Raw genomic sequence first — 23,393 nt, 5'->3', positions numbered from 1 at the left:
TAAAAAATGTGAACGCACCAAAATTAATGTTGTTGTTAATCACTGACGTATCAAAGACTGTAATAATCAAAGATAAAAAGAATTCTACTTAGCATTTAATATATGGAAAATGATGACTATTTTTCTATTTTTTTCCAAAAAAACCCCCAACCATCTGTGGCATTATGTAAACAAACCAGCATTTAAAGGGTTACAATTCTGAAAACGAATGAATGTTTGGTCATAATGAAAAAGTGGGGAAAAAAATTATATATATATATATATATATATATATATACACACATTTTTTTTTATGACAGTTTGCAACTGTAACCATGTGTGCATTTCTTAATTGACGCACAAGGGCTAAATGGAAAACAATTATAGATCTTTTCTCATGCCCTTTGTGGTAATCATCCTTTTGGTCTTCGTCAGTTTTGGCCCCGTACACCATTTTAAAAAAAAAGAAAAAGAAACTGTCGGTTGTGCTCCTGAAGTCAACAATGAGAACTCAATTCATCTAACACTCCTATAAAACTTCATTCAGCTCACTTAAATATGTAAATATAAAAGATGAAAATCAATATTGGAATGTAGTGTCATTAATCTAACTACAGAGGTCACTGTATTCAAATAACTGAACAAGGAAGACAAATGACTTGGATTTTTGCTCAATTTTATTACTTTAAACAAAACCTTTTCAATTGGTAATTTAAATTAACCATCATGAGAATGTGATGTAACATAAAAACTCAAGAGTAGAGGAAAATATTCACAGTGCAAACATCTCTGAAGCAGATCATTACATGCTGTGCCCACCGCCCATGCTATATCCAGTTGGAACAGTAACAATATTTATTATACTGTTAATGATCAGCCTCCTCCAATTAGAAAAACAAAAGGGAGATGTAAAAAGGGCACATTTCTATTCACATATCTAAAGTGCCTGTTTTACAGCCTCTACATAGTTAATGCCAAAACCATCAGAAAACAATTAACAGATCCAAAATATGCATCAAAAAATTCTGAGCAAATTATTACATCAGCCTTCATTATTAAAGGAGGCTCCTCTCTTCATGTGGCAGAGTTTAGCATGGTTAAATCATTAATTTCTATGGAACACAAACAAAATAATCAGCTTGAACAGTAGTCTTTATAATATGCAGAAATGTTTATTCGCTGTACCATCGAGCTTTATAAAACAACTCGCACGAAGTGTCAAGGCCTTAAACAGGTGCTTCGTTTTGTCCATCCTTCGTCCTGTTGTCTTTCTCCTCTTTATCTTTGTCTTTCTCCTCCTTGTCTTTGTCCTTATTCTTTTTTGATTTCTTTTTCTTATGCTTGTGTTTTTGTCCCTTGGCATCAGACTCCGATTCGTTGCCTATATGCTTCTTGTGTTTTTTGTGTTTCTTGTGCTTTTTGTGCTTCTTCTTCTCCTTCTTATCCTTCTTATCTTTCTTCTTTTTCTTGCTGTCCTGACTACCTGGTGAGCTTGGGCTGCTGCTGTTAGCATGACTTCCAGTGGGGCTTGCACTCCTACTGTGGACAGGACTTACACTGCTTTCCTGTCCCTTTTCCTTTGGCTCCGCCTTGTTATCTGGATCTGATGCGTCGCTGTCACTCTCGCTGTAGTCTGGGACAAAGGCAGCCTCATCTGTCTCCCGTGTCAAGTCTGAGGACAAACGCATGGAACGGGTGGAAGGAGGCTTTATTCGAGCATCACTTCTCTCAGCGTCACTCCTGGGCTCTATCAATGTGGTGCTTTGGTTCACTTTGTGTTGCTCCTTGTCCTTTGCGATCCGATTATCAGAGTGCCTTGTTCCTTCTCTGTGTACTGCCTTGTCTGCTTTAGAGTCCTCAGAGGAAGCCCTTTTGGACTCCCGAGACAATACTTTCCTCTCTGCAGAAGGACTATATTCAGACATCCTGGACTCCTGGGAAGCAATAGGCACCCTTTTAGTGGTGTCTGTTGGCATTTTTGAAGGTGGAGATGGTGAGTCTTTCTTCCTGAGCTGTTCTCTTGATTTCGTGTCTCTCTGACGAAAATCTGTGTGGTCTTTTGTGCTGCTGCGGTTGTCCTGTTTCTTGTCACCAAGACTTGAATTGTTTTCCCTACTTGATGGCTTCCTGGATGTTGATGCAGTCCTATCACTCTGTCTGTCTCTGGAAGATTGAGATGAGGAGCTTCTCTCGCTTCCATGGTCACTTCCTTTCTCCTGTACTCGCTCCCGGTCCTGATTTAACGTACCAGGTTTCTTTCTGTCTGAGGCATCACGATCAGAGTTGCTTCTGTCTCGTTCTTTGCCTCTATCACGCTCCCTTTCCCAATCAGTGTCTTTCTCCTTATCACTTGACAGATCCTTGGAAGGTTTAGCCTCAGGTTGAACATCATTAAAGTCATGGAGTGTTTTACTAGTCTCCTTGTCGCTAGATAGTGAAGTAGCAAGAGCAGCCGTATTAGCAGTGGAAGCATTTCCATTTCCAGAAGAGGCATTCGTGACCTTGGATTCATCTTCCTCAGATTCAAAGTCTTCCTTCTCCCATTTGGAGCGAGGTACCTGGATCATGACTATTTCATCCTCAGCAGGTGTTGAGCTATCATTGGTGTATTCCTCCAGCGTTTTCACTACAGTCTTCTTCAGGTCTGGTTTCTCCTCATGCCTTTTGATGGGACTACCGCCAGTCGAGCTGGTGCTGTCAAGACACAATGGACTTTAGTGTATAATGTCCACATACAAAATGTTATTATTTTACATATCATGAAGAGGAGTAGGGGTGTCAGGGGTGAATACTTATGTAAATCACAACAATTTAACTTGTAAATAATTTTGCAAACTTCTTTTTTAAAAAGAAAAAAAAAAGAATCCAGTGACTTTTGACTGGCATAGTTTTTGGTGCCAGATGAGATGGTTTGAAGTATTTCAGAAACTGCTGATCTATTGGGATTTTCTCACACAATAGTCTCTAGTGTTTTCATAGAATGGTGTGAAAAACAAATATCCAGTGAGCAGCAGTTCTTAGGGTAAAAAAAGTTTTGTTCATGAGAGAAGTCAAAGGAAAATGGTCAGACTGGTTTAAGCTGACAAGGCGGCTACCACCGTTACTCAAACAACCAGAATGTTTTTCCCCATCTTCAACTGTCCGGTTTCTGTGAGCCTGTGCCTACTGTAGCCTCGGATTCCTGTTCTTGGTTGACAGTTGCGGAACCTGATGTTGACTTCTGCCGTTGTAGCCCAGCCACCTCAAAGTTCAACGTATTGTAAAATCAGATATGCTTTTCTGCTCACCACTATTGTAAAGAGCGGTGAACCAAGAAGAGAAAGTTGAGGCTACAGTTTGCCACCTCACCTAGTTATTTGAGTTACCATATCCTTTATGTCAGCTCAAACCAGTCTGGCCATTCTTCTCTGACTTCTCATATCAACAAGGCTCTTCCAAATGCAGAACTGTCACTAACTGAATGTTTTTGTTTGTTTTACCATTCTGAATGAATTCTTGAGACTGAAAATCCCAGGAGATCATCAGTTTCTGAACTACTCAAGCTAGTCTGTCTAGTACCAACAACCATGCCACAGTCACCAAGGGTCACTGAGATCACATTGTGTCACTGACATAATAACTGACTGCATGAATAAGCAGGTATACAGATGTTCCTATTACAGTGGCAGGTGAGCGTATATGCTTTGCTTAATAGCATGATAATAGTTCCACTCAAATGTTCATATATTGAAAATAAACAAATATCACAACGTCTTAACTGTCTCTGAAATAAAACCAGATTCTAATTTTCATAAGCATTGAGTGCATGTCTATAATTTATAAAACTAACGTACAAGAAATAGATTCATCTTACCTGGTGTAATCAACCAATGTGGATCCAGATCGGTCTGTGCCATGCCCCTGTCGTCGTAGCTTGACCTTTGACTTCTGGTCTAGTTTGTTCTTTACAGCACCAGATTCTTCTGAAGAAAGCCGCTCAGTACTCACAATCCTCTTTCCAATCTCACGATTGAGTTTGATCTTTCTAACAGGTTCAGGTTTAATATCCATCAGAGAAGGAATGGCAGGCTTCTCCTTCTGCATCGGCTTCTCATTCTCCACCTTCGGCTTGGGCTTGGGCGAGACGTTGGCAATCTCAGCAACTTCCACCCTTGGAGATTTGTTGGGCATAAACTCTGACTCCTTCACAAGTGGCTTTTCCTCTTTTCGTTTCCTTTTTTCCCCCTTCATCTCACTTGCTTTGCTGACAGGTTTCTCATCAGCTTTGATGGGCTTTTCCAACTTGGGCTTTCCATCTTTAGCAGGAGGTTTCTCAACTTTTGTAGAGTCTTTGACTGGTTCTTTTTTATCTTTAGGTTCATCTTTGACTGCTTTTTGCTCTTGGTGTTGTTTGACCGGTCTAGATTGGGCCAATTTGCGAGGAAGCATGAGTTTCTCAGAAGTATGTGGTTTACTTCCATCAGTCTTCTGAGGAGGCTCTTCTTTGATCCTTTTAATGGCTGGTTCAGTGGGAACAACTCTTTCCCGCCCTGAATCTGCATCCTTTTCTCTGGCAGGCTTGGTGCTTTTTGCCGGAGCTTCTTTCTTTTGTGTACCACTCTCAGTCTTGCGTTTAACTTTTTCGGTCTTGTTTTTGGTTTTATCTTTTTTCTCCTTGTCTGAAGCACTCTTGTAGGGCACAGAGGCACTATCCATGGGCTCATCCCTGACTGGTGTGGCATCATCACGACTCGAGTTCATCAGCATCGAGTCTCCCTTACGTTCATCTTTCTTAGATTCTTCCATTGAGTCAGAATGGCTAAACATGTCTCCCTCCTCCCCTTTCCTTTTTTTCCTATGTTTCTTGTGTTTCAGGCCCTTAGAGTCCACAGCAGTGCTTGTGGTTGGCTCTCGCTCTTTGGTGGGTTTCAGGCTTTCTTTGTTTATCCCTCTTCCAACTGCCATATTGTTGACATGAAGATGGCCGTACTTTTCTGCACACCTTTCCTGATAAGTCAATGGACGATTTCTTGGTGGGATGCCATGGGGTGGATAGTCCTCCCGGCGACCCCTGCCATACGGCGAGTTGTCTCTAGGTCTGTGAGGTGGGAAACGCTCTGGAGAATATGGATCTCGTCCACCTGGACCACGGCCTCTGATCTGACCACCTTGTGGCCCCTCGTAATTCTTGAAATACTTCTCATACCACTCTCTGTACTCTCTCTCCCACTCGCGATACCGTTCCCTTTCATAAGGATCGCTTTGATCAAGCACTCGGCCATAGTAAGCTTTGGCATCATATGGAGGAATCTCTCTGTACCTTCCGCCATATTTGCGGTCCTCTACCTGAGAAGCTGGAGGCAGTTTCTTGCCAGGACTTTGGGCCCTATAGATTGGTGACCTAGAGCGAGATCGATAGACACCTCCACTTACTCCTCCTCCATCCCGCCCTCTATAGGAAGGAGAGCGTGTTCGGGAGCGATGGTATGGGGGTGTGCGTGATCTAGAACGATAACTGCGGCTACGACCTCTGCCTCTTCGGGAGTATGGAGAGTAGGAACGAGAACGGGATCGGGAACGAGAACGGGAACGCGATCTAGAGCGAGATCGTGATATGGAGCGTGAATAAGAACGTGGAGATCGAGAACGGGATCTGGACTTTGAGTAAGAGTAGGATGAGCCACTGTAGGAGGATCGATATGGAGACTTTGACCTGTAGGGAAAATAATAGATTGCTTTCATTATCAAGTCTCAATTCAATTTATGTTCAGTTGGAAAAAAACATTGGTTAGACAATACATACCTGGAATAGGACCGCCTCCTCTCCTTCTGGATCTTTCTGTACTCCAACAACTCTTTGGCAAAGTCATTGGTAAACTCTTCAAGTTTGGACTTCTCCCTAACAGTAAATCAAAAAGGGAACGATTTATTTAAAAACAAGGAGGGAAATAAAACCGGATTATTAAAATGAAGTTTAGCAGTCATATGGTGTCTACTAAGTGCAGATCATGAGCGCAGACCATTTACATTTCAAAATATTAATAAGGCATATTCTGAGTTCAAGGCAAAAGTCATCATTCATAATTTAGCAAATTCACGAATAAAAAACAGCTACAGTTTACATACTCTTCCTTCAGTCGACGCTGCTGTCTATAGAACTCCTCCTTGGACAGTAAGTGTGCTGCTGGTATTGGGGGTACTGGAGGGTTTGTGAGTGGGGGCTGAGTACCTGGCGGAACCCAGGGACTGGGTACATTTGTTGGGGCAGGAGGGTAACCTGGGGGAGGCATGTTGAAAGGGGGGGGGAGTTGTTGCCCCTGAGGGAACTGCATTGGGAACTGTGGAGGCACAACACCAGGCAGGTGGGGCAAAGTATGCTGAGGGGGAGGGAACAGAGAGGGAGGGTAAAGGTTTGGAGCAACAGGAGGAGGTTGGACTGGAGGAACTAGTGTCCTTGGGTGCCGATCATTAAGGAGGGGCCGGCCTCGGCCTGAGGACCTAAAAAATGTGTAAAAAGACAAATTTACCAAAAACAAACCCCCAAAAGCATTTCATTTCTGAATATATTTTTTTTTAGGATTCAACATATCTACAGATACGCATCAATTATTACTGATCACAGTGATTTGACAAAACTGTGCCAGGGTAATGGATTTGTGTATGAATGCCCAATTGAAAAGAGGCTGAAAATTTATACTGTTCCGGCCCATTCATTTTGACAAACTAGGCAATTATCTTGTGCGTCATTAGAAGAAGGACAGTCAAATATTCCCAAACTGTTCTGCCACCTGCTAGGAACTTCATCACAAATTATGTCTCCTCACAAAACTCTAGGCGAGTGCTCCCTGTAAGCACACTTTCGAAATGAATTAACTGATGCTCATGTGATGCTATACATTTTAATTTGTACTTTTTTTGCCTTTGAATTAATCTATTATATTATGAATGTTTTCAAACAGTGACATTTGTTCTAACAGCCTTTGTAACAAGAATGTATTTTTGTTAACTAGCATTAGAGCATAGACATTTTAATAGCTTTTTAGAATGTGCTTACACTGAGGACTTTATTGTTTACACAAGACATTTTTGCCAGACACATTCAGTTTTCTAACACTAAAAATACTAAGCAATAACTGCTGTAACATGCAACAATACTCACGGATCCCATGCAGGCCGGGGTGCTGGCAGTCTTGGGGCGCCAGGCCTCAACGGTCCTAAGAATTAAATCATTCAGCATGACAGAATAAGAAAACAGATAGAAGTTTCCACAGAAAATGGGTTTTCCAAAAAATTTACCTTTTTATTATGTTTCTTCAAGCACTGTTGCTTTCAGATTTTCAATATGCTAACATACACATTGTAATGCATTATAATGAATGTAATCAATTTGCCTGTAGAACCTTTAAAGAAATTTACATTAAATGCTTAAAGACATATCACAATTTATCAGCATTTCTGCTGACCCTCATAAATCTGATTTTATTAGCCAAACGATCAGACCCTGACAGATACTATGTCTGTGTTGTGCTGTGTATATAAGTGTACAAAGCCTCACCTGATCTGGGAATGGGGAGAGGAAGTGTGTGCACATGTGGCTGGCTGATCACTGGAACGTGGTGCCCCTAAGGAATATAAACAACATAAAATGTCACTGATGCACATACAAAGTGACCTTATTAAATTTTAAATGTCAGACTGTGAGCCCATGAGCATATGCATTACTTTTGGTATAACTGGAGTAGGAAGCAGACTGTCAGATATTATCACAGATGTTGGCTGTGTTTCTGGCTCTCTGTGGGGGAAAAAACAACAACAAATACTCTGCATTAAACACATATAAAGCAATAAATCCGATACTTTCAACTTTAAATTATTTAATCCGTTATGTTATTCATATCAGTGTAGCAGAATTTAACAATATTGCCACAATATACAGGAATGATTTTGCTGAACTTGGCAAACAATTCAGAAGAATATAACAATACTACAGGACAGAACTTGAGCACCAATGCTGAAAAACAGCAATGTTAAACAACAATGCAGCAGAAAATACTGTTGCTTACTTAGGTATGACAACATCATCTTGCTTGGGCTGCTGTGGTGGAGAAAGAGCCACTGTGGGGGAGGCACTACTGTTCACGGCCACAGGTGAAGCATCAACCTCAGGAGGCGTCGCTGAAGACTGCTGAGTGACAGTAATGGGTGGCGTAATGGCAGGGGGTGGGGCTACGGCAGCAGGTGGGTTCTGGGGTGGCGTGTGAGCGCGTAGCGGATCCTGCTGGCGGGAATTTAGAAGTTTGAGGGGCTGAACAGGGCGCTGGACGCGGGGTTGAGGCTGGGGTGTGGGGACAGAACTCTGAGCAGAAGCTTTGCGAATTCTCTTGGTGTAGCCGGTTTCATTCCTGAAGTTGTTCACAGCCTGAACAATTAAAAGTTGAACTTGTAAGTAGTAGTCTAAAGCGTAGATATGTAGCCATGTTACCTGAGCTAATTAAATTTTTAAATACATCTAAAATGCTATCCCGTGTTTCTATCCACAGCTTGTACATTCTTACTTGACGTAGGAATTTGTTGGCAATTAAAGCATCAGGTGAAACATCAGACTGGTTGCAGGTGGGACAAACGTGTTCCTCTGACTCCAACAAAGTTGTTCGAATACCTGTAGATAGTGAACATGGTAAATATTTTTACGCCACTAGTGAATAAGTCGTTCTTTGATGGGAACGAAATCTCTAACTTTTACGAACCAAATACAGATGCACTTCCCTACCTACTGTTGTGTTAATACTCAATACATTGCTCAGTAAAATCTTTTCTTACAGGACTGACAATGATGACGTGAAATCCTCACCTAGCTTAAAGCAATGTAGTACATTTGAGAAAACAAGAAACTGTGATTGTTGAACTGACTCACATTCATCACAGTAACTGTTTCCGCAGCAGGGAATCACAACGGCATCAGCCATGAGGTCTTTACAGATCAGACAGAGCAGCTCATCTGGAACAGGATCTTCATCATCAGAGGAGGATGACTGTTCCTGAGGGACAAAGGGTGGCTTCTCCTTCTTTCCAATTGCATAAGCTTCACTGTTAAAGCACAAAAACTGCATGAGCAAATTGAACGCAGTTACAAAATACTAAGGACTGGGCATCAGAGAAGGAACACTATGGCATGTGCTGATCATTGGTCACATTGTAGTTTGGATAGTAGAATATCGTGCACGTTAAAGATCACATTACATATTGCTTAACCAACAACCAGCAGTTGATTGAATACAGGGCTAGTGTAATGTTTTGAGAGTTTGTGCTTACGCGTCAATGGTGGGAATGGCATAAGTGCCAGTGTTGGTTAGCATGGCGCCTTTAATATTTGGATCGTCCACTTCCATCATGAAGCTGCGAGGAATCCCTGTGCTCTTTTTTATCCGCTGAGGCGCCTCAAAACTTTTATCCTGCTAACACAACAGTCAGGTCTAATTAGGATTAAGGAAAATCACTTTCAATTATTTTTATTCGTATTTTTAACAATACTTTAGATTTTTAATTATCATATTAAATGGGAATTGATGTTAGATTCATATAGATTCATTCAAATTAGTTTACTTCCTTTCTATAAATATTATAACAAATATTATAACTTTTGCACATGTTCTACCTACTTATAAAAAAAAAAAAACATGCGCAAAGTCACTTTTTTGTACTTTGGGCCATATGAAAAGTGCTACAATTATGATGAAGATCACTATTATTACTATTAATGAAAACCCAGTTACCCCATTGGTCGGGCAGTTTCGGATGTAGTGTCCACTTTTCCCACAGCGAAAGCAGGTGTAATTTGGAGGAGGAGGACCCACCGGCTTCTTTGTGTAACTGAGAAGAGAAAAATCTCAATGTAAAACTAATTTCTTTCCAGTAATTAAGTTTAGCTAAACCACTTTTCTGAAGTAAATACTGTGGCTTGGAAGATTATGAAGGTGATGGAGGGATGAAAGGAAGGAAGGAGGGATAGAAGGGATTACTCTTGAAGCTGGGATCATCACAAAAAAGGTGGAAGAGTGGTACTTAACAGGACAACATATTTCAATAATCGCTTAGAATAAAAGTGATATATGTAATGTTTAATACTTACTGAATGGGGTCGTATTCGTGATTGGACTGTGACATCATTGCTTTGATTTTGTCTTCTTCCGAGGCGTTCGCCTCTGCAAGATTCGCCGTCTGTTCAATAGGCATTTTCAAATGATGACACATTAATAATAAAACTTTAACTCGCTTATAAAGAGACCAGAGATCCTTCAGGCTGTAAAGAGAAGCTGCTCCATTGCTTTACTTGTTTAAAAATGCTGGAGAAATATCTGACAGGGAGTACCGTAAGCCACAAAACATTTTCCCTTTCAGTGCTTTACAGTAAATGAGTAATCCAATATATTCGCAGGTACACTAGTTACGAGCACACTAACTAAAAGAGCGGCAAATGAGGACTGGATAAATATATGCAAAATTATTTACGTTATTCTGATTTTGCAAGGTTTACGCAATCATCACATCACACATTTAGTTACCACAATCTTAAAGAAAAAAAAAACCCTGGCTTTGTTAAGTTTAACATAATATTTCAATCATTTGCAAATGCACAGTTAAGCATGATGGAGTTTATCCACTTTGCTGTTATCCAGCCCACTGGTAACATGAGCTGATTATTGTTATACTTTGAAATATATTGTTGCATGAAATACCCACGTAGTGTTGTTGCTCTGATCAATTCTAGAATTTACTGCAACTACTGCACACATTTCTATAATAGACAACAGTCTTGAGGAAGTGCACTACAGGTTTGAGATCAAATGACTTAATGAGGGACACAATAAGTCTCGGCAACATTTCTGATCAACACTCATTTGAGTTACATTACCAGACAGACCTCCATGCTTACGTTTAGCAAGCTAAACGAGCTGACCTGACGAGCAGGGTGTGCAAGTCACTAGCTAGCATTATATTCCAGCTGGATCATCCAGTTTTCCAGTAAGCAAGAAGAAATGATTTCTCATATTGGAAAAATATGCTTTATGGCTGGTGCCATTATAAAGTCCATATCTGAGAAAATCTTCACAGTAAAACAGTCCATGTTTCATAAAACATCATTTGGGAAAAATAAAAGACTTTTAGTGCATGCCCTGTCACAGCGCTAAAGACAGAGAGCACCCTCTTTACAGCATAAAGTATTCTCATGGCTCACACACTTTACATCAATAACCAGCATTATAGAATATACAGGCTGTAATTTATAATTATAGTGCTAACATCAATCTTAATCTCATATCATTTGTTATAACTAATAAACGTGTCGAAGCTCGTTTGTGTTTTAATGTCATTCGTTTCTCTGCTCATTTATTTTGTCAAATCTTGATAAGGCCACGCTACATGAAAGTCTGGAGGTGTTCAACAATGTTACAACAGTGTTGGAAGTAGATAATAGTGGTCTCGGATCCTTCCACACACAGAAATAGCTTGTTCATTTGTAAGTCGCTTTGGATAAAAGCATCTGCTAAATGAATAAATGCAAATAAATGGAAATGTTCCAATTTGGCACAGTATCAGATCAGAATCACAACAAACCATTTCTGGACAGAAGGAAGGATCTGATTATCTAAATATTCATGTCATCTTTTATAACAGCAGTTTTTACAGTAGTTCTGGTTGCAAGGCAATTCACAGGTTTATAATAATCTGCTCATTCTAATACGCTATGTCTCTGTAATAACTTACAGAAAGACTTATATGACAGACAATCCACATAAATGCGTTAAAAATATGTACATCACTGACGAAGTTTTACGTGAGGGAACATTAATTCGCTATTTTTGGAAGGAGTCGCCAGTGCCAGAAGTAAAGCGGTTTCTTTAATTTTTCAAAACCGGAAAGTCTTCAGACTTTCAGAAAAAACCGAGGGCTTTGTGGCTTCTCTAACATGACAAGCTGCATTCTTTAAGAGAACAAAAAAAGGCTGGTGAGGATCGTTCTAGACAGCTGCTACAACATACGTGATAAGAGGACATTGTTAAAATGCATGTCCAAATTCAATTCAGAATTAACTATGAACAGATTTTTTTGAAAAATGTATACAAAATCTCCAAACCCTTAGGTCACATCAGTCTTATGAGGTTAAACACTGGGAAATTTCCCATCATGATAAAGATGAGCAGAAAAATGTCTTTGTTTGAAACACCAGTCAAGTCACCTAGACTCACTCGAAATAATTTACCTAAAAAAACCTCCAGAAAGGTAATACTAACACAAAAATCTAATTCTTCCCAGTTAAACATCCAATACATCAAACACATGCAGAGAAGTTGGTAATTACACGTAGACGCCTGATGCCCGTAATGTGGAAAGCCAAATTGTCATTTCTGTAGTAACCGTAACCACATTGTGCTTTACTGACAACACATCAATCATGATGGGCATGTGCTGAATTAGTTATGCCATATACATCACAATTTTCAACACACAGTAGTATTATTGTGGTCATTTTAAAAATAGTTGGCAAGTTTAAAGAAAAGTACATTAGAACGTGACGGTAAACACTATTTCACCTCACGACAATACTTATTTAACATTCAAATTTAAAAAAAAAATAAATTAAAAATCAACCTCTAAGTTGTTCAGGAATTTGTCAAAGATTCAATGCGATGTCACAAAACATACCAAATGTCACAATCAGAAACAATGCTTATTTTAAACAGGTCGTCCTTCAACAGAATATTGTGACTAAAAAGAAGCTATATTGACATGCACTATATTTACACACAATTTACAAACACCACAAACAAATTAAATGTACCTTAGAGAGCTGGGCCAGAGAAATGGAGGGAGAATCATCAATCTGTTTATAAAAAAAACAAAATATTGCACAAGATATTATATTGCAATGACATCAAACAATGAAATGGCTCCAAACTCAGTCACAATGTATTCAACTACAAACTTGTATTGAATATAAAGAAAGCACAAATTTTATACAGCCATAAACAAAAACTTCTTTTAAACCATTTTACAAAAGTGCTTTGTCCTCGCTAGTTGAATTAGCGCCACGTCATCCATCAAAACATGCTGAAAATGTTAATAATGCCACAGCTGACTTTACCGTAATGTAAAGATCCTCGTTTTGGCACAACTTCAGGACAAAAAGTGAAAACACGAGGCCGTGTGAATGATGTTATAACATTTTAAAACGCAGGGATTTTATTGATAAATCTCAACGTTGTTCAGCATTATACAAACACTTACTTTGGTCAGAAATAAAATTAAATGAGTGGAACTGTGAGCACTGATGAGACATCATTGCAAATTTGAACACAAGACGATTTAATAAAAATAATACTGGATGAGATTTTTACGGCTAGCCATTTTGTTCAAGTGTAGCAAATTATAAATATCACTTGAGCATGACAAAGTATAAACAGAACATTTAAATTAGAATTAATATTTGTCAAAAATGCAACATTTGCACAAACGTGACTGACAAGTGTCATCATACACAAAAAAATGACCATGTACAGTTACCATGGAGACAAGCACAGCTCAATCCAGTAATAGAAAAAATATATAATTATATATTAAAATATCAAATGTCATGATCGCAATAAGTTCAAAACAACGCTAGATGCATTACTGTACATAATAATGTGTCATACTTATCATTTACAAAATTATTATATAAAAAGCTTTTACAATAAAAAAAAATAGTGCAAAAATACATCCGACCCCCCCAATAGAAAATTTAAAAAGAAGAAAAAAGGGAAACAATGTAAATACCAACCCCAACTGGTACTAACATTAAAAGACCAATCAGCTCATACCACTTGTATCACCTCCTTCACAAAATATGCGTGTGAGAGCAGTATAAGGGTTTGTAAATAAGGTAATGCTTTTTTTTACACAATTTATCATTTTGAGTCAAATAACTGCTGATCATTTGAGATCTTTACTAAACTACAGGGAGCAATATCTGCTAAACAACATAAAACTTCATGTTAATTGGTACAAAAACTAATAAATTAGTATTTTTGTGTGTATGCATTTCATTTATATTCTATATATATATATATATATATACACACACAGGAATTAATTTAGCTCTTTTGCCAAATGACTCTGTGGTGGTGAAAATCTAGATACAGAAGAAGCCACAAGTTGGACAAAATCTCAGGTTTGTGTGAAGTTGCAAATTTGGGAAAGTCTGAACACTGAGGAATAGAGCAATTAAACCTCAATTCTAGTAAAACACCTTTGAAATAAATCACATATTTCCTAAGCCTTATACAATCCTGATAATTTTCTGTTATCCTGTTATACTGATTTTGTTGTTTAGGGAGATCATACTAAACTATCTGCTGAGAGCTAGTAAAATAGCTAACAATAAATTTAGGTAAAGCGCATTCATAAAAAATAAATGGTTTCATAGAAGATATGAAGGAATTACGTTTTACTGTTAAAGGACCCGTTTACTTCTGCCCAAGTAATAGATTCTTCTGCCCAAACTGGGGCTTCTCAATCACAGCAGCCACTTGATACTCATGTCATTGCATGATAATATTCCCTGATACTTAATGTTAACATCTGTCTTGGATGACGTGCAGAAATAAATACAGTGTGAATGAGGTTAAATTCAGGTTGGGATCACATCACTCAAACCACCTGTGAAGACAATGCACCCCCCAACATCAAAAACTGGCCAGTAACCCCTGCTGTCATCTTAACAATGTTCATGTTGAATCAAGCTATTTATGAATATTTATTAAATTAATGAGCCACGACTTTGATGCATGCAATGGGTTGATTTGTGGTATGCGGCTTAAGCATTTTGCAAAAATTACCTAAACTGCTATATTAGAACTGTACACCGATCAGCCTTAATCTTGTTCCCTTTGAATGTGTGCTGTGGTGTCTGGCACTAAGATGTTAGCAGCAAGTCCTGTCCTGCAAGCTGCGAGGTGGGGCCTCCGTAGTTTGGACTTGGGATGTGCTGGACAAACAAGTAACAAGTCAACACTTAGGTTCCTTAAACTATTCCTGAACAATTTTTGCAGTGCGGCCGGGCACATTATCCTGCTGAAAGAGGCCACTGCCATTAGGGAATAAGGTTGCCATGAAGGGGTGTACTTGGTCTGAAATAATGTTTAGGTAGGTGGTATGTGTCAAAATACCAGCCACATGAATGCCAGGACCGAAGGTTTCCCATCAGAACATTGCCCAGAGGATCACAACAGCCAACTTCCCTTCTTCCCATAGTGCATCCTGGTGCCATCTCTTCCTCAAGTAAGCGATGCACACGCATGCAGCTATCCACAAGATGTAAAGAAAAAATTTCTTCTATTGCTCCATGGTCCAGCTCTGATGCTCACGCGCCCGATGTAGGCACTTTCAGTGGTGGACAAGCGTCAGCATGGGTATTCTGAACGGTCTGTGGCTACGCAGCAAGCTGTTATGCACTGTGTGTTCTGAGACCTTTATCATATCCAGCACGAACTTTTTCAGCAGTTTGTGCTACAGTAGCTCTTCTGTCTGATTGGTCCAGACGAACTAGCCTTCAGTCACTTGCTGCCTAATACATCAGGTGACCGTGTAATAAGATAATCAATGTTATTCACCTTGTCAGTGATTTTAACGTTATGGCTGATCGGTGTATACTGGTCCTGCAAAGACTCGTCACCTGTACTGTTTTCAACTTAAGCTCCATTTGTTACTGCATGAATATAGACTATTTGTGTCAGTGATTTGGCCATTTATTCTCAACTATTCTTTAGTTGATACATGCAAAAAAAAAAATATACAAGAACATTAGCACGCACAAGCATTCGTGAAATAGCTAAGGAAGTAGGATTTTTTTCCTCCTCAAACTCAAAACAGTGCATGCTGGCACTCTTGCTATGCAGTGACTAAAGGTACGTACGCAACTCACAATTTATTTCAGTCTTTACTTTGTGGAATTATTAAAATGATAATATGAGAATAACGTTTATCAAAAAATCAAAGAACCCACTTGTTTTCCCTTAGGAAATGACATTTGATGACAAACATTACAATTTAGTTTATGTTGGGTATTGGCTAGTATGATGGTGGTTGATTTTGAAATAATATCCAACTTGAATCAAATTGTTTTTGCCAAATCTCAAAACCTTGCTAATGATGAAATATGATCAAGTGGTCAGATAAAATGCATTCAAGAAACATGAAAAATATAAGGTGTTAACAGCTACCTCTCGGGGGCGATCCAAACACAAGTGGCCAGCTGTTTACCATCAAGTCACGGGATAGTCAGCAAAGCCGGGTGTTCCTTTAGTTTACTCAGCACAGTGACTGAAGTAATTGCTTCTTGGGTTTAGCGAATTACGAATTGTTTTACATGCCATATTTTCATAATCGGGACTTGAGGTGGCACTACTAATCCAGGGCTTCTGCAGGTTTCAACAAGACTTTTTAAGACCTTTTTGAATGCAATTTTAAGACGTATTTCACATCCATGTTAGCCCACACACGCCACATCACGACACACTGGGCGTGCTCAGAAATTCTGACGGGGCAGCACAGTCTGAATGAGTGGTTATTGGTTCTATTTTGTAACAGTGAGATCAATACAAATTTCTCTCAAAAACACATTTAAAAGTGAGACTGAATTTTAGAAGTTTAGAAAAGTAATGTTACCTCCATAATCCAAACAATTTTTAAGACCTGTCAAAATGGTATTTAAGACATTTTAAGGCCTAAAATTCTGATGATTAGATTTTAGACTTTAAGACCCCACGAAAACCCTGTAATCACATTTTATCATTATTGACATGCGAGTTTCCATAGTGAACACACTGAAGGGCTGTGATAATAAATTTGGGAATGGGGAAACTAAAATTGGTTTATTTGCCAACAACAGCAGTGACTTTCTTGTGCTGTACACTCATTAGATTACAACCGCAAAACAAAAACAGCAGTGTTGATACTTTTACATGTATAACAATAAGACTGAAAACAGTGAACACGGCCAGGTCAGTTTTTTTTTTGGGGGGGGGGGGGGGGGGGGGGGGGGTATGTGAAAAGGACTGAAAATAGAGGCACATCTCTAGTTTGGCAATTCAGTTTCAATTTTGCATAAAACGTGCCCAAGTATTAATGGCTTAAAAAGAAAAAAAAAAAACTGTAAAAGCAATTTTACACCAAATTCTTACCAAAGTAAACACGTAAAGAACAATATAATTCAATTTTACACATTTTCTGTGTCTGAATCTCACAAGGTGCACTACATAGGGTGTACTAGGCCATTATATTACATTCTAGAAAGCCTGTATAATTTGCGGGTCAGAAATCATTTGGGATTCGGCTGAACATTTTTGTTCATGTCGAGATTATACACTGTAACGCTGATCAAAAGTCAAGAACATCAAGGATTTCAGGTATTTTTTGCGCCTGGAACATACAAGGACGGTAACTGAGGACGCAGTCATGGAGAGACAGGAACACACACTCGTTCCGTCATCATTTATTCCACAGAATCCCCGTTCATCACATCATCATCTGTTTATCCACACCATAATGTTTACACCAACATTCAAAATGTGCATGAAAACAAGTGTTTCATAAAGTGCACTATTAAATATAATTTAAGGAAGAAGTTAGATACTTCATTTAATAAAATAGTGACAATCAGGTACCTTCACCTGAGCATTAATATTAAGCATTACTATTATCATTAACTGTTATGACAATTAGCATAAATTATTTAAACAGACAGAGAAGCTGTTTGGTAAACTTAAAAAAAAATAAATTAAAAAAAAATAATAAACAAACTTTTTTTATTCATAAAACAAAGACAGATTGTACAAAGTACAACAGACAGACTTTTTAAGATCTTATAAAGATCAGTGTGATCAGACAGTACATCAAACTGTACAGTATAGCCCCAGTGTGTGATCAGTGTGTAATACAGTGCAGCAGAAAGTGCACACACTTCCATACACATGGATCAATGTAATTACCAGTCTCAACACAACACATGACACGAAAGAACAAGGCACGAGTGGGTGAGAGAAAAACGGTGTGTAGTGCATGTGTGAAAGATTAGAATAAATGAGCTGGTGTTACATACGGCTTTTGAAGATCCAACTGATGGTTCAGATCGATCACTGCAACACAAACACAATGATAATCAGAGTGGGTTTCAACACAAGCACTACTACTGTTCATTAAAATTGTTAGAATTTAGAAACATATGTAAACAAAAAGTATCAAACAAATAACTGTCACACACATAAGCAACAAGTGTGATTCTGCAGTAGGTCCATCTGTGAATGCATCCTCCCTACATGCATGTCTATGTAACTTTCCATACTGGTCTAACTACATGTCTAGTTGTCTGAATCTGTGTCTAAAAACATATTTTCTTGTCTATCTCTGTATAAATTATAGAGAAAAATATCTACTGCGCTTCCCACAATGCAATGGAACAGGTTAGTTTCCAAGCAGGTACAGAAGGTACATAATATTCAGAATAAATTATTGTTCTTTAGTGTGTACCTGACCCAAACAGTGAATAGAGTGTGAGGTAGAGGTGTACACAAGACTGTATTCATCCCATTCCCACCCACTCCTGAAGGAATTCTGACTAATCCCGCCCTCTTCTGCAGAAAGTTTGACCAATCCTGTCCGCAGCAAATATTAATTGCACCTACATGAACGAAAGGACAAAACCAGCAGGATAACGCAAGCACCATATACAGTCTCATGTTAACGAACATAGCTTTTCTTTATCCTGTGAGCTTCATATCTGACTACAAGCAAGGTAAAAACCACCCGCTCTAGCAAGATGCAGCCCCAGTGCACACTCCTAGTCTGAGGTTTGGGATTAGTGATGGTGACACACAAAAAAGATGACTTACATAAGAAATGTTTTGCTGGCTGCCTTTACACCACCGATTGGTATACGCCTGATGATGACAGATGAGTTTTTGGGGATTAGAGCGCCATCATCAGTGTATTCTGGAAGAAGAAGAAGCAAAGAATAATTAATAACATGACTGGACAACAACAAACAACAACATGGTCACTGCTGAAACATAAAAATGAATTATAAAGGTTTTAACTTATGCACGTCAATAAATTATCTAATAGTAAAAATGAAAACAATTTAGAGCAGACAACAGTTTTCGAAGTGATCACACTACCAAGATGTTACTTTTACTAATCAAACCAAACAATAATAAAAAAAAATATATATATATATATATACACACACACACACACATATATACACACACATTTTGTCTAGAGCTCAATCAGCATACAATGAAATTACATTCATTAACATATTTATAATATCTAGATCAGATGTCAATCCCTCAGATTTTCAGCAACAGAGAAATCGCTGTACAGACACCAACCATTTTATAAGCGCACCTGCACACCTTCATGCAATTATCTAACCATGTGGCAGAAGCACATAAGTTGATGTTCACATCAAACATCAGAGTGGGGAAAATGTCATCTGAAATTTATGACATTACCGTAGCCTTCCTGACTAGAGGTCGACCAATTGATTGGCACCGATAATCGATCACTGGAACGATTGGTTATGGGCAAAAATCCACACCCATCATTTTTCCCAGTGCAGGAGCAACTGAGAAGAGTCTGCTGTCATTATACAGGACGAGAGCGACCTCTAGAGGCGAAATATAAAACAATCGCTGATCAATTGTGTTATTTGAAGTATTTTTAGTTATTCTGAATATCTATTTATAAAATGTTATTTGAAGTGTTACTTTTAAGTTCAGGTCAGATATACGTTTTTTTTTTTAAATTTGCTTTAAGTATTAATAGTTAATATATGTATACTCATTTCCTTTTAAAAACTACAGTACATTTTCACAGTGCAATCAGTACTGTTTATTTTTGTAATAAAAGTTCAGCAATATTTCACTTTGAGCGTTATGTTTCCATTCAGTATCAACTACCGGTTGATTAATCGGCAGGTATGTACTGCCCAAGTTGGTTATTGGTAAATAAATAAATAAATATCGATCCACCTCTAATCTTGACGGTTAAACACAGTTTGGTGACTGCGGTGATCAGAAAAGTCGCAGAAATGCCACTCACTGGATGTTTTTCCGCACCATTCTGTGGGCAAACACTACAGACTGCTGTGTGTAAAAGTCCCAAGTCATTTCTAAAATACTCAAACCAGCCCATCCGACACCCACAACCATGTTTTTCCCCATTCTGATGTTTTATGTGCACATGAACATGCTCATGATTGGAAAACTGCACGGATGAGCAGGTGTTCCTATTAAAGTGACCAGTTGGTGTACTGTGCAAGTTATTGCTCGAACCTAGAAGACCTTAACCTTTAGTGTAACTACGAGGTTTCTCTGATTGCTGGCCAGACCAGAGACAGTTAACAGATGTGTGTGAGGTTGAGTTTACCTTCTTTAGTCTGGGCGTTGGTAATCTGGAGGTCGCAGTCTGCGGCCTTCAGCTTCTCCCGGCCCATGATCTGGCGCTTCAACTCGCTCACGGTGATGTGCAGCCCGTCGAAAGTCACCGTGTCGTAGTTAAGTTTAGAGGAAAACTTGTAATGAACACAAGACATTTTTTTACACACACGCTTTCCTGTCAGATCAGATTATCTACTATCAACACAATGAGCTAACGCTCCCTTTCTTCTCTTATGCCAAGGCCAACAAACCCCATTCAGCCCAAAGCCCAACAACAGCAGCGGAATTAGCAGCTAAAGAAAACCCGCAGGATGTCATGATGGATCCAGAGGAGGTTAATGAATACCAAACACTACAATCAGTCCGGAGTTAAAGATATTACAACGAAAAATAAGGGTCCGGTGAAGGGGAGGTCAATGTTCATTAAAACGTCCGTGTGAACGCCTGAGCAGACTTCACGGCGTCAGCCCGCAACGTCCACTTTCGACAACGGGTTTTTTTTTTTAAACAAATGCAGAGATTTCCAAATGTAGTCCAAGTGATGGAGAAAAACGCAGTCCCGATCAAGAATCACCCAAGATTAATTGCTCCGCAGACGCTCCGATGGGAAATCCAAAAAATATAAAGAAAACAAAGCGGGAGAGGCCTAAAGCAATGCGGCTAGGCAAACTAGCAGCAAGCTTAGAAGCGAAACGGTCTAAAACACGAAGAACAAAAAAAAAACACGAAGAGTAAATACAATATCCTGCTTCGTCTTTATTCCCACAACAAGTAAACCAATTATGTAGTAATTCCAAGCGCCATTGTTGACATTTCAAAGAGAAAAATCCTAGTTGTGAATACGCGTTTCGTTAACCAGGCCGTTCACTCAACGGGGTTAACCAGGGAGAAGCGCAGGGGCAACGGCACAACGTCATAAATATGAGACCAACACGGCATTCGTCTGAAACTCGTAACTCGACATTTCTGACTTCGTACTAGGAAAAAAAAATCAAATCAACATGGCTGCTCAAAGCATCAACGGTAAACAAAAGGCATAATCAGTAAACAAATGCTGGACTCGGAAGTGGGAAATGGGACATCGAAATTCGAATTCGGAAATTCGAATTCGGAGTTCATTTTGAACTTCCGTGCATGCGAGTTGCCATGTTTGTCTTTTGTGAGCAACAGGCTTCTCAGATTCAGATTCAGCTTTATTGCCAAGTATGCTTACACATACAAGGAATTTGTCTTGGTGACAGGAGCTTCCGGTACAATAATACAAAACAACAGCAAGGAATAGGCAAAAAAAGTAAAATCCATAAATAATAACGTAATAAAGTATAAATACAACACACAATAAAACTATATATATATATATATATATATATATATATATATATATATATATATATATATATATATATATATATATATCTAGTGCATATCTAATACAGATATGTTATATACAGTGCAAGAGAATGGAATGTAATGGTAGAAAAGGTTGGATGTGTTGTATAAATATGAAAAGACTAAACTGTGTATTGCACATAATTATTGCTCACTGGGGCAGTTTATCTGTTCATGACACGGATAACCTTAGGGAAAAACTGTTCCTGTGCCTGACAGTTTTGGTGCTCAGAGCTCAGAAGCATCAGCCATAATGCAACAGTTCAAAAAGGTACTGGGCAGAGTAAGTTTGTAGCTGAAAAACAAAAACAAAAAAACAGACAATTATTGAAGTGCAGAGGAAGGACTCAGTGACTCCTGAGTAGAACTGTATCAGCAGCGCCTGTGCCAGATTGAACTTCCTCAACTGGCGAAGGAAGTACAACCTCTGCTGGGCTTTTTCCACAGTGGAGTCAATGTGGGTCTCCCACTTCAGGGACAATAACTCCACTGCTGTCACAGTGCTGTGTAGAATGGTGAGGGGGGTCTGTGTTGGGGTGTTCCTCCTAAAGTCCACAATCATCTCCACCATTTTGAGCGTGTTCAACTCAAGGTTGCTTTGACTGCACCAGATAGCCAGCTGTTTAACCTCTCTTCTGTATGCAGACTCATCGCCATCTTGGATGAGGCCAATGACAGTGGTGTCATCTGCAAACTTCAGGAGCGGAGAAGAGTAATAGTGAGAGCACACATCCCTGGGGGGCACCACTGCTGATTGTACAGGTGCAGGAAGTGAATTTTCCCAGTCTCATAAGCTGCTGCCTGTTTGTCAGAAAGCTGGTAAACCACTGACAGATAGACGTGGGAACAGAGAGCTGTTGTAATTTGGTCTGGAGTATAGCTGGGATGCTGGTGTTGAACGCTGAACTGAAGGCCACAAAAAGGATCCTTGCATATGTCCCTGGTCTGTCCAGATGTTGCAGGATATAATGGAATCCTATGTTGATTGCATCCTCCACAGACCTGTTTGCTTGATAAGTAAATTGAAGGGGATCTAGAAAGGGTCCAGTGATGTCCTTCAGGTGGGTCAACACCAGTCTCTCAAATGCTTCCATGACCACAGACGTCAGGGCGACAGGTCTGTAGTGATTAAGTTCTGTGATTTTTGGTTTCTTTGGGACAGGAATTGCCAGAACCATATCACCCTGCAGCTCTCGCCTGGTGTCCCACTGAAGCTAAGCAGGGTTTAGCCTGGCCAGTAGGTCTCCCTGGATGGGAGACCTCCTGGGGAAACCTAAGGTTGCTGATCGAAGTGTGAATCAGGGCAGCCAGCAGGGGGTGCTCACCCTGTGGTCTGTGTTGGGCCTAATGCCCAGTATAGTGACCGGGACAATATACTGCAAAAAAAAACACCACCATCTTTCGGATGAGACATTAAACTGATGTCCTGATTCTCTATGGTCATTAAAAATCCCAGGACACTTCATGTAAAGGGTAGGGGTATAACCCCAGTGTCCTGACGAAATTCCCAATGACCATTATCTAACAAGGCCCCCTAATAATCTCCATCTCCTGAATTGGCTACATCAC

General features: G+C 39.3%; 1 protein-coding gene across 2 annotated transcripts; it reads right to left on the bottom strand.

The window, feature by feature from the left end:
* Positions 1–638: 638 nt before the first annotated feature.
* Positions 639–21,342, bottom strand: rbbp6 (retinoblastoma binding protein 6). 2 transcript variants are annotated; one of them, XM_017492322.3, is made up of 17 exons: positions 20,425–21,342; positions 18,885–18,984; positions 18,095–18,131; positions 12,800–12,841; positions 10,088–10,176; positions 9,732–9,828; positions 9,271–9,413; positions 8,873–9,045; positions 8,514–8,617; positions 8,022–8,377; positions 7,681–7,750; positions 7,514–7,580; positions 7,118–7,172; positions 6,085–6,456; positions 5,762–5,857; positions 3,833–5,671; positions 639–2,673 (listed from the first exon to the last, which is right to left on the bottom strand). In XM_017492322.3, the coding sequence occupies exons 1-17, from the start codon at positions 20,588–20,590 to the stop codon at positions 1,206–1,208; spliced, it is 5,274 nt and encodes a 1,757-aa protein (XP_017347811.1). In that variant the 5' UTR covers positions 20,591–21,342; the 3' UTR covers positions 639–1,205. The 2 variants fall into 2 exon arrangements, with proteins under 2 accessions (XP_017347811.1, XP_017347820.1); XM_017492331.3 differs by having other exon boundaries at positions 9,271–9,410.
* Positions 21,343–23,393: the final 2,051 nt, after the last annotated feature.

The sequence above is a fragment of the Ictalurus punctatus genome, chromosome 2, assembly GCF_001660625.3.
Source record: "Ictalurus punctatus breed USDA103 chromosome 2, Coco_2.0, whole genome shotgun sequence".
NCBI classification, from domain to species: Eukaryota; Metazoa; Chordata; class Actinopteri; order Siluriformes; family Ictaluridae; genus Ictalurus; species Ictalurus punctatus.
The sequence above is the reverse complement of the archived record's forward strand: the minus strand, read 5'-3'. Positions and strand labels throughout refer to the sequence as shown.